Source organism: Schistosoma haematobium, chromosome ZW, assembly GCF_000699445.3.
Source record: "Schistosoma haematobium chromosome ZW, whole genome shotgun sequence".
Classification (NCBI taxonomy): domain Eukaryota; kingdom Metazoa; phylum Platyhelminthes; class Trematoda; order Strigeidida; family Schistosomatidae; genus Schistosoma; species Schistosoma haematobium.
In genome coordinates, this window is record NC_067195.1 from 71474190 (window position 1) to 71493487 (window position 19298).

The window sequence follows — 19298 nt, forward strand, 5'->3', positions numbered from 1 at the left end:
AGAAACAAGTGAATCATTAGGAGGAACCATATCTGGTACAATAAAATGATAAATCTGATAAGTCGGTTGATTAGAAACTGTTGTCTCGCAAAGATTATAAGTTTCACTTAACTCTGAACTGCTATATGACTCTACACTGTCTTTTGAAATCGTTGATAAGGGTAAATGATCATTAGGAACACTAGACTTAAAAGAATCAGAATTACAAGTCTTAATATTAGTTGCAGCAAGATGAATAGTAGTATTACAAACTGACTGAATATGTTCAATATCTCCACATTTAAAGCACTCAGAATTACGAAATTTACATAAATGAAAAGAGTGGAACCTGCCACAGGACGAAAATTGACCAAACTTGTGCCCATCTTCGTGAACTGCATCGCAACTCCTCAATGAATTATCTGCATAACTTTGAGTATGCACTGGGTCGGGATGACGTAATACAGCGGAAGTTTTTATATACTCATGAATCATTTTACGAAATCTTCATCCTCTACCATGTAGTGTGGCGTCAAGCCGCGGTTGATTATGGTCACCACTACAGGAAGACTAGGTGCCAGTTAACCGATCAGATCCCCCGTAAGCCAAATATCAGAAGGCGGTTGATGGCTCTAGTCGAGATGTATTTGTTGGCGATCTCGTGGTATCGAAGGAATACCGAGATCGTGCCAGGTTACAAGTGTGGTTAGTGAGCGTAACCGAACTCGCGCAGGGTCAAAATCAGTCTTCAGCAATAAGGATAGTAGGTTGGTGAATCTGTGTTAGTCCTGACAAATTGCCTTCTAGTGAAGGTCCAGTTTCTCCTTGAAAATATTCACTGATGGGGCTGACACCACTTGTTCGGGTAAAACGTTCCAGTCATTGATTACTCGATGAGAAAAGCGGGACCCCACTTTAAGTTTATTAGATCGCGGTTTATGAACCTTCTTGCTATGACCTCGGAGATTATTGGTGCTGGAGGGAACAAAAAGATAAGACATTAACACCCGACTCATAATTAAAGATACGAAATGCCAGTATAAGGTCACCTCACGTCCTACGATACGACAAGGGGAAAAGGTTTGGGTGTTTTAAACGCTCATTGTAAGGGAGTTTAGAAAAACCCTTCACTAATTTCGTTCCCACACGCTGGACATGCTCAAGTGAGTTAGTATCCTTTAATAGACATGGGCTAGCTGCTTGAATATCGTACTCTAAATGTGGTCTAACATATATGGGATATAAAATTCGAAACATTTCCACGTCAAAAGGTTTGAACGCTCGGGAAAGTGACCATAGCGCACGAAAACCTTTGACAACAGCTGCGTTGCAATGCGTAATTGTTTTTAAGTGATGACTTATTATTACTCCTAAATCTTTGTGTTCTTGAACGCATGGAAGAGGTTTATCATCAATAGTATAACGGTAACTATTACCGTGACCGATGTGCATTAGCACACACTTCCTAGTATTGATTTCTAAGCCCCACTCTCGAGCCCATCTAACTAAATCGTCCAAATCAGATTGGAGATCCAGATGATCAGCCTCACTTATATTGTTCTCCAGATTTTTACGTCATCCACAAACAGTACTGTTGACGACATAAGCAACAGCGGTAACTCATTAACGTAGAGAAGGAAGAGAAGAGGGCCTAAGATGGTGCCTTAGGGTACACTACTTTTGACCGGCTTCCAATCGGATAGCGTTCCATTGACCCTCACTCTCTGTCTGTGGTCACATAAGAAGTTTCCTATTCACTCCTATACAGTACCTATTATTCCGAAGCTCGTGAGATTCTGCATAAGACCTAAGTGTGAAACCTTGTCAGATCCTTTGCTAAAATTTATGAATATCACATCGAGACAGACATTTGTTTAAGGCTGCTGTCCAATCCTCTCTAGCAATAAGCAAGTTAGTCAAGCGTGAACGCTTGTTACGAAATCCATGTTGCACATGAGCTAACAGATTGTGTGAATCTATGTGGCTTAGCAACCTTACCAGACTTATCTTTTCAAGTAACTTGACGACAATGCTAGTTAGACTGACAGGCCGGTAGTTAGATACGATCTGTCTCTGACCATCCTTAAATAAATGACTGACCATAGCGTCTTTCCAATCTCTAGGGTGTTGAGCGAGCGAAAGGGACATGTTGAAGGGTGTCGCGAGTGGTTTTGAAATAACGTTCGCAAGAGATGGCATCAGCCGTGGGTGTAACCCGTCAGGGTTCTGTATCTTACAACATTTGAGGTTAGTTATCATCGGAAAGACAGTTTCCACAATCATCTGTACAGATTCAATGGCTAGTATCTCGGTGTGATTGGGACAAGTATTTGTTACAATAAACGTAGAGTAGACTTCTCTAAAATAGTTTGAAAAAGTCTCAGCCTTTGCCCGATCTGATTCAGCTAGTAAATCTGAATTTTCGTGTAACAGCAACGGGGGAATACCATCACTACGTTTCATTCGCCGTTTAACAGACGAAAACAATCGTTTCAGACAATTATGGCTATCATATACCAACCGTCGTTCGTAAGTAGTACGAAATTTAGTTATGGTTTTCTCACAAATATTCCGGGATTTTCGGTACTCACGCTTAAATGGTGCATGACCTGTCAACAAGAATAAGTCCCAGAAATGTTTCCTACGCTTTAACAGCTTCCGGGTTTCCTTAATAACCCATGGATGGCAATGTGGCAGCTTACGTGCTGACCATGGGATAAACGGCGACGTTACGGACTCGAATGTAGCCTTAAACGTATTCCATTCGTCTTCGATCTATCCATCCGCGTCGACTGACCAATTAGTCGAGATAGCACAGTTTCTGATTGCCGGAATATTGGCTCTCCAGATATTGGGACGGGATGGAGCAGATACAAATCTCATACCACGTGTTCTAAACTTAAAGTGATGTACAACGTGATTGCTGTTCACTAGCGAGGGAAGGTGATGAATATCAAAGACATCCTCACAGTGGTGGGTAAGGGCGAGGTCCAGCAGTGGTGGATCATGTTTCAAGTCAATACGTGTCGGTTATGCGGAAGAATGCATGTGTTTTGGTACAGTTAAACAGACAAGTACGGCAAAACAATCCCTGATACAATTGGTTATAATAATAATTGTTTCCATTACATCAATCGCGTTCTCTTGATAAGAGTAGGTCACGACAACCACATTAGAAATTTGTATACTTAACATAGTCTAGCAGTAGATCCTTGAGAGTTTTATAAGAAAGCGAAATGGGCTTTTCCGGTAAAGCCAGAGTTTTTACTAAGCTATATGCTTCTTTTCCGACTAATGTGAGGAAATATGCCACAATATTAACATCCTCATCATCTTCCTTGGTCATAGACCAGATTTCGAAACTTTCGAAATAATCCTCAAAAGTATAAAAATTTAAATGTATGTCCAACCGTTCCATCGCAGGCTCCATCGCGACGCCTATTTGATGATTAGGAGTATTTGAATCATAGTACAAATTAAGAATCCCAGAAATAACGTTATCGGGTCAAGAAGTACTAGATAAGCGCGAACGAATGTACTGTATTCGGAATTCGAAATCGTGCATCCAAAAGGTGTAAAGGAATCATTAGTTCATTCAAACACCACAGCAAGTTCGAATTTGAACTTTTCCGTTGTCTTGCCACACTACTGGGAATCACATGAATACGAACGACTGCCTACCGCCCATCTGCTCACGGGTTGGTAGAACGATTTTACCGACAGCCCCACTCTCAGTTGCGAACGTTTCACAGTTGACCGGCGCTTTCGTAATGCAGTCAATGTTGACATTGGATACACCGCAGTACAACTCATCTGCGAAACGACCGTCCAACTTCAAGGACAATTTGTGAATCGTTCATCTTTGTTAACGATCATTGATCTAAACTCCCACACAAGCATACTTACAAATGCCATGCGTTTACTTAAAACTGTTTCCAATCAACCACAGTCAACTGATGTTTTCGTTCAACCTGACTCACGACATAGTACATATGTTTTCTTACGTCACGACTCATTACGACCACCCCTTGAAAAGGCATACGAACAACCCTTCAACTCCTTTATCGCCAATCTAAATAATATTTTATTAATAAAAACGGAGCGAATTCAGTGTTGATCGTGTCAAACTCGCGTATTTTAAAGGAGACCATAATAATGTGGACTTTCTTCACTTAACACTCATAACCTAAATATGCCAACCCAGTCAAATCAGAAGTGAAGAATGAAGGAGTTTGAAGATATATTTGGAAGGCTATCTGTATGTCGAAGGAACGTTCGGTCTAAGCTGGCTGGTAGTTGAGAGGGGTGCGTAGCACAGCGTATCCAACCTTGATCTGATACGGATGCGTAACCGAGCGCCTTCAGCTAGGTGAGTCCAGTAAAACTAATGAGGTCAGCATCAAGTGTCAAAGACTTGTGGATCTATTGACTTTGGGGTGAAGTAAGACTCGCCCTTGGGTTTTCACTCTGTGACATGTTATAATTTGTACACTTATCTTCATTATTCTAACTATATTATGCATCAGTTGTTTTACTATAACGCCATCATGATTCGCTGTAACTTCTAATGCAGGCAAATCATTCTGATCTTTCCATATATTAAAATCTTTGACTTGGGCACTTGCATATGGTAATACATACGTTTCCATGTGCTTTCTAGTGCCTTTTTGAGGGTGACCAAACTTAACTCACTATTTCGTCAGTTGGTGTTGTACCAAACTATAGTGCTTCATATATTAGGTTCAACTGTTATCTTTTATCCGCTTTCACTTTTAGCATATATGAAAAATATATATCCCAACCACAATTTGTATTCAACTTCCATTTGTTACTTCAAATCAACTCTATATATCGACAGAAAGTATACAAAGTGTAAGATATTCATTTTATTAGCGCCATTTTTCAGTCCTCCGCGAGTCAGTAATACAGGCACACAATTGGCACATGAGAATCTCATCAACCAAGATACGCGGTATACAGAGAACAGGCCACTCACGATCTTCAGATAATTCGATAGTGTTTCTGAAAAGGCAAGAGCTGAAGAAGACGATAAGGACCCGGACGACTAATGTACCTGAACTTAAAAATGGTTCAAATGAGACAACTGAAATACAAAATAGTGATCCATCAACCCAGAGAAAAAAACAGTTCCTTGCTTGGCTTGTGAGAAAATATGATGACGGTGATTACCAAGCAATTAGTACATAGTGACGCCTGCTGAACCTATCAAGACCATCCAAAGTGTCAAAAATTACTCTACTGAGAAATTATTCATCGTTTAAAGAATTGTTTCGTTCTATCGTGCTCACGAACAGTCAAAACAAGCCTCTACATTTGTCTGAATAAAAAACCTTAATCTTGGCTTAGACATGTACAAACTAGTATCATGTTCAGTGTTTCTGGTTAAGAATATATTGCAGACTGATCACTGTTATGGGAAAATATATGCTCTTATGGCTGTCCAGTAGTCTAGAATTTCACGTTTCAGTGATAGAACAATCATTTCATACAAAACAATATTTTTGAGATACAAGAATTATGCATAACCATGTTGTTGAAACATTTAGTATTTGTTTTTGTCGACCGATTTCTACGTTGTCACTATTACAAATAATTTTTTAGTTCCTGTTAGGATGTTGTCGGGTAGCTCGATTTATATTGGTTAGTCTCAGAAATAAAATTATGTGGTTATTTCCAGAGCTTTTGTTTCTCGTGCTTTTATCACATTCTAGTAGCGATGTACACGGGATTACAGAAACAACTGGTAAGTCACATGACTTTCATAAGTATTCTTATGAAACTAATGTCTCTTTCCTACGATTGATACAAAACTGTAGCACCGATTGGCCTTAATTAATGAGTTAAGTTTATTAATGCTAAATCCACTGAAGTTCGTTTCCGATACACTGACATACACGTTATGTACTTACAGGTATTTATAAGTACACCAGAATTTTCGAATATTTTTTGAAAATCTCCAACATTTCCTCGAAATTCGAAAATTGGGATGTTTTATACTAATTTACCGAATACTATGTATATGCTAAAGTTTTATTCGTATTGTGGTGAAACTATATTGGTATTGATGGTTATAATCTTGGAGATTATTATAACTAGGGCAACTTACAGTACAGAACCTTTTTTCAAAATACATCAACAACATGAGGGTGGAATCTTTAAATACTGACAAACATACGGATTTCAGTTTCGTATGTCGCATATTGCTGCTCGTATATTTGTTTCTGTATCTCAATCTCGTCTGTTGTGGATGGTATTTCGGGTAATGTAGAAAAACAGAGTAGAGTATTTGAGTTATTTAGAAATGTTTTGAAAGAAGCTGCCTCTAAACAGGGTCTATAATCCTCTAAACGTTCAGGATTCGATACCCATTGACATGTATACGACAAATTAGATGTGCTCTGGCTTAAAAAAGACGTCCCTACTTTAAATATTAGCTGTCTTTCCAAAAAGTGATTATTATTTGAGCAAGTGCCATAGAAGCGTATTTTTGCTAACTCCTAGTTTTGTCTTAGCATTAAATACAAACAAGTCATACAAATATAATCTTAGCTGTCTTCTAGCAAATAAAAATAATAGGAACAGTGGCATCTTGAAACATTTTGATTCTTCGGAATTAAAGGATTTACTGATTATTTAAGTGACTTCTCCCACAAACTTTATTCTCAAATGTTCTACGCCCGTCGTTTAAATATAAAAAAACTGATCAACCTAAGATTTGGGATGATAAAAGTCCAAAACTTGATTCGTGGTTAAGATGCAGAGATGATACAACTCATTCATGCAAAATCGAACAGATTATTATATGTTGCATAAATTATGTACATGTACATGTCTATTCATGCAACTTAATCAAAAATATTAAACTCATCTGCAAAAATGGAATCAAAGGTGAGAATCAACAAACAGATCTCCCTGCTATATATAAAAGACATGTCGGAAACTACAACAAAATTATTGAGGCCATTTGGAATATGTCCAGCATATAAACCATAAAAACCACTCAAATCAATTCAGTACAAACCAAAGGATGAAGGGACAAAAGAAGGAGAATCAAATATCATTTACAAAATAAACTTTCAAATGCAAGAAAAACGTCGTACTGAGTAGTCGCTTTCTTTATTTTCATCTGCGTCAATACCAAATAGCTATCAAGCTTCATGATGTACGTTTGCTCATATCAATGCGTGCAGACAGTTGTAAACAAGATAGATTAAGAAAATCTTGAAACGTTAGATGAAGAGAATACTAAAGATACTAGAGAATTCCTAGCCATCAATAAATACACCCAAATACATACAATTTACAAACCAGTTTGAAAAGTTGTGAATGGATGTAAGATCCTTATTCAGATCCAAGTGGGTTGTAACCGGAATAAATATGCAAACAACGACGGGGTAAATGTCAACAGTGAACATTAAAAAACAAGGCCAACAAGGAAACTTGTCGGTTATATGTGAAGAAATTCAAATATATTACTTCTATCTGGAATTCATGACAATGATTTTCGGAAAAATAATGAAAACTCCATTATGAAATGATTTAGCTCAGACAACGAAACTCAAACAAACACATTGAGATGCTAGTTCTCTTGGTTTTCTTTCACAACTACTGCAGTCTTTGTCAGTCATGGAAATAAATATTCGGAATATGGATAGTTTCGGTTTGCAAATTTTAGTGTAGATAAATAAATCAAGGGGTAATTGGGTTTGCTTAAGGTAAAATCGTAGATGTTTATGTACTCATTACGCTTTATTAAGAATCATTTATGTGTATATCCAGTAGCAAAAGTATCTTATGGTAAATGAAGCTTGGATAAATGAGTAAGGTTGAGCATCGGGTCAGCAACTCCTTCCCATAGGAAATAATCTCTTTAACGAAATGTTAACCACAATAAACAATTTAAGGCATTTAAATTCTGCCCTATGAGTTAATGGATTTTCATTCGGAAGAATTATGACGTTTCATGGTAAAGGCTGAGGTTATTCGGAAGTCAAGAGGCCGATGGCTCTTTTAAAAACTCGAAGAACAATTAATATGGGCACGTGGAATGTCCTATAAGCATTTGATAGCGTCAAAATCATCCGGGACTCATGGGACAGGCTACAGTGAAAAGTAGTACATGGAGAACAGCTGACAGAAGTATTCCAAGTGAGGACCGGAGTCAGATAGGGCCTCTTACTCTCCCTTATTTCTTTTTCTCAGTGTTTGATCTCTACGTCTGACGGGAAACACAGAATACAATGAACATCTTGCATGCAACTAGGCGATTTGGACTTCGCAGACGCCCTGGCCCTTCTATCCCATACACACCAACAAATGCAGGTTAAGGCAACCAGTGTAGAAGCAGTCTCTGCGGCAGTAGTTACCAACATACACAAAGATAAAGACAAGATATTCAAATATAACACAGAAAACATCTCAATCACACTTCATGGAGAATCTCCGGAAGATATGGAATCCCACGTACCTGGTCAGCATCGTCGACGAACAGGGAGGATCTGATGCAGAGATAGAGGCGTGGATTGGCAAATCAAAAGCCACACTCCTACAGTTGAAGAGCACATGGAACGCAAAGCAATTGCTAACCAATATCAAAGTAAGAATCTTCAATACGGACGTCAAGACAGTCAGTTCTACTGTACGGAGCTGAAACTTCGAGAACTACCACAATCATCATCAAAAAGTCACAAGTATTTCACATAATTGCCTACGCAAGACACTAAATGTCCGTTGGACGGATATCATCAGCAACAACCTACTGTGGAAAGGGACAAACCATCTTCTATTTGAGGAGGAAATTAGGAAAATATGCTGGGGGTGGGTAGGACATACGTTACAAAAATCATCAAACTGCATCACGAGGCAAGCCCTAACTTGGAACCCTGAAGGGAAGCGGAAAATAGAAAGACAGAAGAACGCACTGCGCCGAGAATCGGAAGCAGACATGAAAAGAATAAATAGCGACTGGGAAGAGCTGGAAAGGATTGCTCAGGACAGGGTTGGATGGAGAGTGCTATTGGGCGTCCTATGCTCCTTCACGAGAAATAACAGGTGTAGATAATTAAGTAAAGTTAGATAAATCATAAATGAGTGACAAAGTCTATAATAAAGCTACACATGAAGGTGATTTTTGCTTTATTTTATATGAGCAAAAAAGAAAATGGTTGTTTTCCTGACTCATCATCAAGTGTAAGTGGACGTTGTATGTGATTTTAGTGTTAATATAATCTCTACTTTGGTTAATAAGCGAAGTCCTGTAGACTTTGATAGCTTCTTTAATATTTTTCAAACGACGCTGAATAATGTGTTTTTTATATAGTCGTTTATATTCATTAAATTGAACAATGAAATCTCCCAACACACTTAGTCATTGCCTCATTGAGCTGCTCTGAATAATGTTTGAAAGAAAACTAAGGTCTTTCTATGTTATTCTAGAATATAAAATTCATTAATGACCCATACCGAGCCGAAATTCAAGTACAGAGAACCAGTAAAAACTGGGCAAGTCTTAGATTGGACTTGGAATATATGGGCTGAATAGCATCCTTAAAACAAGCCCGTCGTTAAATGACTATAGCTTATTTTTTGAGCTTAACATAATATTTGACTTCATTTGAACGTGGCCTTAAAAGTTTTTATTTATTCTTAAGATCTTTTACAGATTGCTTTGCTTCTTGAGTACTCGTTATTCAACTTGAATTAGCCACTTGATATGACATTGTTTGTAAATGTAAAAAAATCAGGACTCAGCGCATAGTTTTAATAACAATGTGGGGATATTTTAAGTAATATATTTATCTGTTGCATTTGTCGCCTGTGCTGGTAACGGCCAATCAACTAACTTATCTATCTTTTATGGCATCGTTGGTAGCCTTATATGAACCTTACATATTCTCAACTCGTCAATCTGAACACCACAAGGCCAAAATAGTAGTCATAGCTTTCTGGGCGTATGGCTATCATGTTTATATATTTAAAATATTGAAGCATAATGCACGACAAATAAACTACGAAACGTACGTTTCTCTGGCCTTTGTTAAAGCACACCTAATTAACGCATAGCTAACTGTAATTTTTGAACAGTAAGCGATAAAACAACAAATAATTGATTAAATGATAGCGTATTATCAGAGTTTTTAAAAAAAACATTAGATTAATTATTTAATAAAATTACATCCCAACTCACTCAAGAAATGACCTTCTAGGTTTCATATTTTAATTTTCTCATCATTCACTAACGATTTTTCGTCGATAATGTTCCTTGAAAATTAGACCGTAACAAAGTATATTATTTAGCATACTGATTACTTTGTATTCTCACTAACCCTGGTTAAACGTGTGCTTGGTGAGATTTCGGTTCACAGACAAGTGATTCATATGAACTGTTAACTTTCCTTTCCTAGAGGTATGTCCACAAGCTTGTTAGAAATTAATGTTGATATTTAACAGTCAATTTTGTTTACCGTGAGATCCACCGAACAGTGAAAGTGATAGAATAAATATTTAACAAACATTGCTTTAATATATGGGAATCACAAAGATATTTTTTGGTGCTTAGCATAAATTGATTGGTTACGGGATAATTCCATTAGAAAGATTGCGTATTTTTATCTCTTAAAATGTCTGTGATTTGGGCTTTATCCGTCTTGTCACACATGTTGTAAAATGTATTAAGTTGCTGTGACTAAAATATGACACTTGGTCACGAAGCCCCTAACTGATCGTATAAATCAAATAGAGGGGCCATGGATTTCTTGGAAGATTTCACGGTACATAGAGGAAAGTAGTAAGAGGCTCACACTTCTACGATTAGTTTCCTATCTTAATGACTCATAGTCGAATATTCTTGGGGTTTTTTTAAATTTTATAACCTTGCTGGTTATCATTTGTATTTTCATTGTAGTTCCTTGTTAACTTTGGCGCTACAATAGTAATTTAATCGAGTTTCCTTCAGTCAATCTCCCTTGTTTGCGTTGAAGTAATGTGTAGCTACTAAGAGCAACACATATTTTTTCTAGGTTTTGCGTTGTTACTGTGTTTCTGTCTGTTTTTTCTAGAAATAACGAATGAAATGCCTGTTAATAGAACTCCACTTTTACTTGCTATTTACCAGTTATTTTTATCTTATCTAGAATATTTTTGCGATGTCTAGCTTCTGACGTTATGTATTTTTCTTTTCATTAGATGACTAGGATGTAAGGTTTTAAAGTTTAGATGTTTGATTCACTATGCATCAATTATTGGATTCTCTTAAAAGTGCGTAATATAAAAAGACTTTTTGAAGAAACAACCCTCGAAACCATTAAAAATACACTAGTAATATTTTGTCGATGGTTCATGTGGTATTCCATTTTCTTTTTGAACTGTAAACTAGCATATTTAAAATCTAGAAGCTTAACGAACAACAAATGAAAAGTTATCATTTGACTGCTCAAATTACTTATGGTTCACTTAAGTATGTGTCTGATCTTGTGAACTGAAGCTTCACAAACTAGTAAAATTAACCATTTTGTTTTAGTGCATAATATGCTATACATATATTATGACATAAATTACAGACCACAAATATCATTCACATGAGACTGCTGTAGATCTGTCGAATATTTTAGAAAGTAACAATGATAGGTCGCTTGATTATCTGTCATCTAAGGAATCTTTGACTATGAACCTAACAATGTTTATTGATAATGGCGAATAAGGAACCAGTATTTTAGTCTTTAAGCAAAGTTTGTCTGGCTAAATTGTCTACTGGTTCAAGCAAAAAAGTTTTTCCTTACACCTACCGCCTATACTCCAAATAAAATTTCCCATTATTCAGGTTATGCGACCTCGTCACAATCTTCGGAGACAGAAGAAACAGAAGCGACTGATTATTCTGATGACATAATTTTTTCAGTCATGAATATATCTTACAATGACATGACTGCCAACGGTACTAGTTTACCATATTTACCTACAACAACAACAACAACCGATGAACCTAACTCGACAACATGGGAATCAGCCACTATAGTACTTCAAAACACAACAGATCATTCAAATGATTCGACTGTAGCGATAGAAACAACGGAAACAGCTGCAACAATGGGAGTGACAACAAAAGAATTGGAGATAACAACAGTAACAGCGGCAACAACGGTTGTACCTATTCCAAATGTACACAAATTTTCGCTGAAAAATGGAAGCTCTTACTGCTTTCTGTTTCAAAGCGATATCAAATTTCAAATTTTCTATCACAGTCAGGTAAGAATATGCATTGTTTAAAAGGGATATTGTCAAAATTCTCCCTAGAAAAATCACAACAAGTTTTTTATGTACCATTACATTTCCTTATACAAGTAGACTAAATAATTTGTCAGAAATATACTTAGTTTACAATATCCTTATGATTTATTCTGAATTAGTTGGAACAATTTCTGTGAATAACGTTTTTTCCACTGTTTTAGGTATCGTCTATAGTGGAATGCATAAGCTCATATAATTGTGAATAATTTTATTTATTGTTATCAAATCATTATGACTCCCGTTTGTTATTGGCTTTTTTGCAAATATTACTAAATTTTCTTTGAATAAATCTATAGATTTGCATGAACCTGATGTTTAGTGTGATGTGCATAAATATCATCAACACTGAATTGATATCCAAAGAAGTATCCCAAAAGGGTATAACGAATATTTATTATACCGTGAGTGCATAACTGATACATGAAGATGTATTACTTTTATTGTTTAGGAATAATTTCGAAACTTCCACAGTCAAACATCGAATTTTAGAAAACCCTAATTTGTTATCACACTAGCTTATTGTCAATTGTATGCCTTTGCTATACATAAACAAAGTAAGGAATTTGACTAGCTGACAACCAGTCGTTAGCTTTGGAAATAATTTTCTCTTAACTTCTTTAATATAAGGACTGTCTAAGAATCACTACTTCAATATTTTTTGAGTGATTTAACACAAAATCTAAAGTTATTTCTCGAGGATAAATGAAAAATCCACATAGAAGTTCAGATGAATATGGCTTTTGTGAATGTATCTAAAGTCTTAATTAGACGGTATTGACTATATTCTCCGAGCCATGATCTTTGTTCACATCCAGACAATGAAGCAGACTATTCAGATTTTGAGCTGGAACATCCAGATGGTGTTTTTAAATTTGATAATTAGTTTTATAGTGCAACACTTTTAATTGCATATGGCTTACATCATTTTAACTCATACGCAGAAAAAAGTCAAGGCATATTAAATACGGAGAACCAGCCGTCAATAGATAGCAACGTGATTTCTAAGGGTGTACTAAATATCTGATGAAAATCTTATTTGTATTTTCAGGATCATGAAATATGATATTACTTGTAACGTCTTAAAAAGTTTTCTACTGGTCTGTAACTCGAGTTTTTTTATCCGCAATATAGTAAATCAGTGTCAGACGTTATCCAGTAACAAAAGCAAATTGTTTAGTATGCAGTCGGAGCACACTAGCTATGTATTTTTGGCACTAGAGATTTCCAACTACTCTAAATAAATCCAGGAATTAGTTACCACAGAGATATGCATTTTCGCATTTCCATTTTATTTTTATGCCTGTATTCAGCTTTATAAATTCCATGACAAACTACAATTCACAGCTGCGTTGAGGACATTTTAAGAGGAAGAATGGATCAGAAGACCATACAACTCTTAAGAGATTTTAGTCACATTAATTGATTCTAATACTTATCTCTAACCTCTGTGTGTGTGCTTAAAATAGTAGGATTCGATTATATATTTAAACTCAATTATTGAAATTTATCTACTGTAGTTAGTTTTTTATGTACCAGTTACTTTTAAACTTGATTATCATTCCTCTTATAAATTGTGTTCCATTTGAAAAATAGAATAAACTGGTAAAATCTTACGAATTTACTGTATCTAATGCTACTATTAACGATAATGAAAGCGTATGTAGTGAACATTATACAAAATTATCACTCACATTCATACCATATGGACAAAACGAAGAGCATAAGTGGACTTTAGTTCTTTTGTTTAATCTTATGGAACCAAACAAAACTTCAAATGATGCGACTACTGTGAGATCTACTTATACATTGAACAGTTTAATATTAAATTATTATATGGATAAGACTTTATTTCCGGATTCATTGACACCAGGCAAGTTATGTCTTTTAATACTTATTCTTATTTTCTGTTATCACTTAGCTAGGTTTGAGCTTCTGTTTTGACATCCCTAAGGCTCTAAGTTACAAAATTACTTAATTCTCACTCAATAAAACAACTGTATGACTGTAAAACTGAAGCATTCCGTTATATTTGTAAGGAGTTATGATAAAGTTTAGTAGAATTTGTAGTCGTCATATCCTGTTACTATCAACTAGTAACAAACTTCATGTTATTAAATAAAGCCAGAACGAACATGGATGCATAATAACATGAATTCATTATATTTTGTGGTTTCTCATCAGCTGCTTATAACCAAATATGTATTAAAATTTTGCATTGAGGGTAAGATATATTGTGAAACAATTGACATCTTATTTGTTACTCCTCGTGAAGGAGCATAAACCGCTCACCAGCATTCTCTATCCAACCCTGTCCTGATAATTTTAAAGGTAATGAAGGGTTTGCACAAGAATCCTGGGATTTAAAAAAAACTGGTAAGATGAGTTGCGCAATAATTAAACAAGATTTGGTGATTAAAAATCAAAAACACGAAGCACAGAGAGGGTATCTCTTCAATGAATTTATTATAATTAAGATAACCCATAGTGCCATTGAATAAGAAAAAGAGAATTCAGCGAAGAAAATTTTCTTTTCAACGAAATCATTTACTTAAGCTGTACATTCGTATATGCAAAATGTTTGTCTATAGGAGGATAGAAAAAATTGCATCACAAAAATAGATTCGAGGATAAATAACAAATGGGGTTACATACTAATCAAGGGGTAAGGTAGGAAATAGTTTATGGGTCAGATAATAGTCCAATTGACAAATATGAAGATTAGGGACAAACACATAGGTCATAATAATAGACTGAATAATAATCAAGAAAACTTGTATAATGTAATAATAATAATAATAATAATAATAATAATAATAATAATAATAATAATAATAATAATAACTGATTAGAGTTTAAAATGCAAAATAGTAATTTCAAAAATTCGATAATAATCAAATAAAAGTGTAGAAAAAACAAAAAAACCCATTAAGGGAATTAGGGCCAAGGAAGGATGAGAGGTTGGACAAACCGTTTCTGCACGCAGAGTTCGGGCTTGAGTTCGTGAATTGCCAGCGCCTCAGCAGTGCATAAAATATTGTTTCGACACCCCTTCGATCCAATATATATAATATATATATATATATATATATATATATATATATATATATATATATGATTGTAGCAACTTGTTTACTAAATAGTGATACGATTTAAAGAAAAGTATCGAATTTTCGATTATAATAAGGACATTGGTGAAAACTGCAATGTTTCCCATGGTAAATTCTTTCATTTCTTATTATACCTATTCATTTCAGTATCTTTACATTATTAAACAGTCCATTGTCTAAGTCTAGAATATTGTCTGGCTCCAATATATGAACAAGTCATTTTCATATAACTGATACGAAATTTATTCTTTCCATTATTGCTGTTTCTCCATTTTAAAGATCTCCTTTAAACTTACAATGAAATTCAAATGAGTCTCTTACTAATGATCTGGTAATTTTTTAGTGAAACGTTTGAAGATGGACCTCTACAGAGCTGCTGAACTTTTATTTAGTTATAGCAGTATTTGAAGTTATATGCTCACAATTGAGAAGAAACTACTTAGGTCACTAAATAAACTCTGAACATATAGTGGTCTTACCTAAAAAAACTGGTCTCTATTTTTCATATTTCTATAATATTCAAGCATCTAAGTTAATCAATTTCAACAGTTCTAAAGAACGAAAACAGGCGGCTGAGAAGAAAAGTTTAAACATTTCTCATAATCTTATTTAGATTTATTCATTCTTTTTTTATTATCTTAAAATAAATGTGTCCTCAATATAATGTACTCGTAATTTTTAACTGGTTGTAGTGAGTTAGTAAATATCCTGGATTTCGATTTTATGTATTATCTGTATTAGTTTCCATCATGTGTCATTTGGAAAAACAAAACAGTTAGTGTAAAATTAGTAAGATGGTCATAACAAGGGCGGCCTGCTTGAGCATTTGGGCTACCTGTTCCTGCCATCCAGATATTTCAACAAGTTATCTATTTTTGTTTGTTTTAATATATCAATATGTTTATTAATCGCATGATGTATTCTGCTGCGTTTCTGAAAAGTGTACAACCTTTCGTTGTCAAAGTTGCAAAAAACTCAATAAGAGCCAATGTGGTTGCTGGCAGTATACAGCGAAAAGAATGCACATTTTTCAGATGTTCATTTACTGAACTGCTAGCATCTAACTGGCGATCACTCAATATTTATCGCCAGGACCGACCAAGAAGAAAGAAACGGAAACTTGTTGAAATACTTTACGCTGAGAATTCTATATTGTACCAAAAATATAATATTGAATAAAGCTGATAATAATAATAACAATAATAATAATAATAATAATAATAATAGTAATTCCATATAGGTTTGTAATTTGCTGTTTCTAATTCTATCATTAGGTCAATATGCTAATGTGTCCAGTAATAATATGGTATTTAGAATACCTGTTGGATCATATTATTCATGTTTGATTGTACCGGAAATTACCCTGACTGGAAATGAAAAAATCTTGAATAGTTGCAAGTTATTTATGAAAAATTTGAAAGTAGAAGCATTCATGAACAATTCTGTGGAAGCATTTATTGGAAACGGTAAGTTGTATTAACCTAATCTGGTTTGTTGTGAATATCGTTCCACTTGCATTGTTAACCCTTAACACTTACTCATAATTATGCGCTGGTGTTAGAAGTTCATTGAATTATAGTAAACAAAAATAAGGTTTATGAAAACCAAAAATTACATATATATATATCTTCAGCACGCTAAACAACAGTATATTACAAGAATGAACTGAATTTTAGTCACTACCTCATTTATGAGGTTTCCATTACATATAATAGTAAAAACACAAAGAATATAACATTAGAAATCCACAAATTAATACTATGAAACTAGTTATTTCGTACCTTATTTCGTTATTATAAATAATAAATGCCAATCCTGTTTACATCATCTTATCAGTTGGTGAGGTTTGTTACTTTCTATCTGATAGTAGCAGCAGCAAAATTCCTTCATTTGGAGTAAAATAAGTTTATAAAAATCGCATTAACCTTAAAACAGTTTTAATAGCATTGGTTGTTATTATGAAATTAACGTTGTTTGAACTAGCAGATCCAGTTATACCATTTTGACTAAAGTAAACTGACTAGAAATTGGTCTGAAATATTGTGTAATTTTATCGATCAATAAGTTAAACGTTTTCACTTACACGCCGTTTATTAGTAAAACTCTTAGAGAGTGCTTTATTTCCAAAATGTTCAATCAAAATGGTAACTCACCTTTTTGAATTAAAACTTAATAGAAATTTAAATTTGTCACCATATTGTTAGATTCTTGGTAGTTCATCCCAGAAGCTACAATTTTCACCGTAATCAATAGTACTAGGAGGAATTAATAAATTTACTGTGGCTGTTCATTTTAGCCTCCGAATTTATATTCTTTTGAAATAGTAGCTAATTCAAGTCATAGGAAATTGTGCTTTCTGAATTTTGTACTTAATAAATAGTTCAGCTAGTGTGCACTACAATTTTCTTGTTTACTAGGAATATAAATGTTTAATTTGTTACTAACCGATTAAATTACTATGACGTATCCGTAATGTAATTAATCCTAAAAAATACATGGATACTATCAATACTACTTAAAAATCAGGTTGCCAGAAAAACCTGAGGTTTAATTATTTTTCACTTAAATATACTTCATTTAATCAGTTTTATAGAAATAAATATAAAAAAATAGTAGAACTAATTCTCTACTTGGATATATTTCTTCCGTTAATAGATATAGTAATCTTTTTGTCGGGATTACTGTTATCTACTTATCGAGGAATTTGTCACCATAGTTATGAAATATCATTACGAGCTAATAAAATTGTTTCATAAACCAATGTTTCTCCATTTTTTGTTATACATTTAACTTGTATCAAAGACTTAAGCTTATAAGCATTAAATTTCAATCTTTCACGGAAGATTACTTCCGAAATAACTTGTTTGTTTTGAATACTTAACCCTCCCCCTTTAATTTTCTTTTTAACAGAAACGTTATGTGATTCAGATGTTAATGTTAATAATATGGTACCTATTGGTGTTGGTATTGCACTAATTGTCTGTATTGTGGTTGCCATAACTGTATTTATTGTTTTCAGCAAACGCAATCGTCGTAGTTACACTACACTTTAACTAAATGAGTTCCCTTCATGTACGAATTTATTTTATATAGTGTTTCGCATTCTTATGTGTTTTTAGGTATTTGCACGTTTGTATGTATGTATGATTAAGTATACGTTTTCCAGCATGGGGATTACTAACTGAACTGACTATCATTTGACACATTCAGGTATTTCATCTAACCTGTCGTGTTTTACTGACAACTCAATTTGTGTTTAAATATTTTAACATTTCCAATATCTTCCATTACTATTACCGAACAATTCAGTCAATTTACGATTACATGATGTGATTTTTATCAACATTATATACAATGTATGACGTTTTTCAAGTGGATTTCATTGAATTTTCTATGCGACATGTCAATCATTACCACCTTCGCTACTGTTTTTTTCTCTTGACACTTATCTATTCACATTTTCTTATATGCAATGTTTTTTTTGTAATAATTTTAACCACCTAAATAAAACACAATACATATTATTTTTAGATAAGTGCTTGACTTTTGTTTGTCTTTTAAGTCAAAGCGATCAATGTATGATTTTTACGAAATTACTAAATCCCGCTTTGATCTTATGTCTTAAGGTTAAGTAACTCTCTGACTAATCTTTCTACAGATTTAAGTAGGAAAACACAATTTTCGACCAATCATATATCAGTTACCATAAATTCTTAGAAATGAGAAAGGTTGGGTGGGTTCGTATTTTATTTCAAATAAGGTGTTTACTGTCCGGCCTATTTCGCACAGTTAAAAAAATGGAAACATAGTTACTTGTCATTTTTTAATTTCTAATGATATGAATAAATTGATTTGTTCCAAATTATTGATTTCCTTATGCAATGGGCCCTTATCTCCACACTCCCG

The 19298-nt window shown here is 34.3% G+C and overlaps 1 protein-coding gene across 3 annotated transcripts; it reads left to right on the forward strand.

Annotated features, from left to right (window-relative positions):
• The first annotated feature begins 5579 nt into the window (after positions 1-5579).
• LAMP1_1 (Lysosome-associated membrane glycoprotein 1) lies at positions 5580-18927 on the forward strand. 3 transcript variants are annotated; one of them, XM_051218850.1, is made up of 7 exons: positions 5580-5640; positions 5678-5743; positions 11819-12243; positions 12582-12686; positions 13879-14155; positions 16667-16858; positions 18303-18927. In XM_051218850.1, exons 1-7 carry the CDS (start codon positions 5613-5615, stop codon positions 18443-18445), a joined length of 1236 nt encoding a protein of 411 aa, XP_051072371.1. In that variant the 5' UTR covers positions 5580-5612; the 3' UTR covers positions 18446-18927. The 3 variants fall into 3 exon arrangements, with proteins under 3 accessions (XP_051072371.1, XP_051072372.1, XP_051072373.1); XM_051218849.1 differs by lacking the exon at positions 12582-12686; XM_051218851.1 differs by lacking the exons at positions 5678-5743; positions 12582-12686.
• Positions 18928-19298: the final 371 nt, after the last annotated feature.

Bases quoted from the DNA above. Each gene is read 5' to 3' on its own strand.
- LAMP1_1 (XM_051218850.1), top strand. From the start codon at position 5,613: ATGTTGTCGGGTAGCTCGATTTATATTG. The intron at 5,744-11,818 runs GTAAGTCACATG...CCCATTATTCAG, and splicing joins CGGGATTACAGAAACAACTG to GTTATGCGACCTCGTCACAA. The intron at 16,859-18,302 runs GTAAGTTGTATT...TCTTTTTAACAG, and splicing joins GGAAGCATTTATTGGAAACG to AAACGTTATGTGATTCAGAT.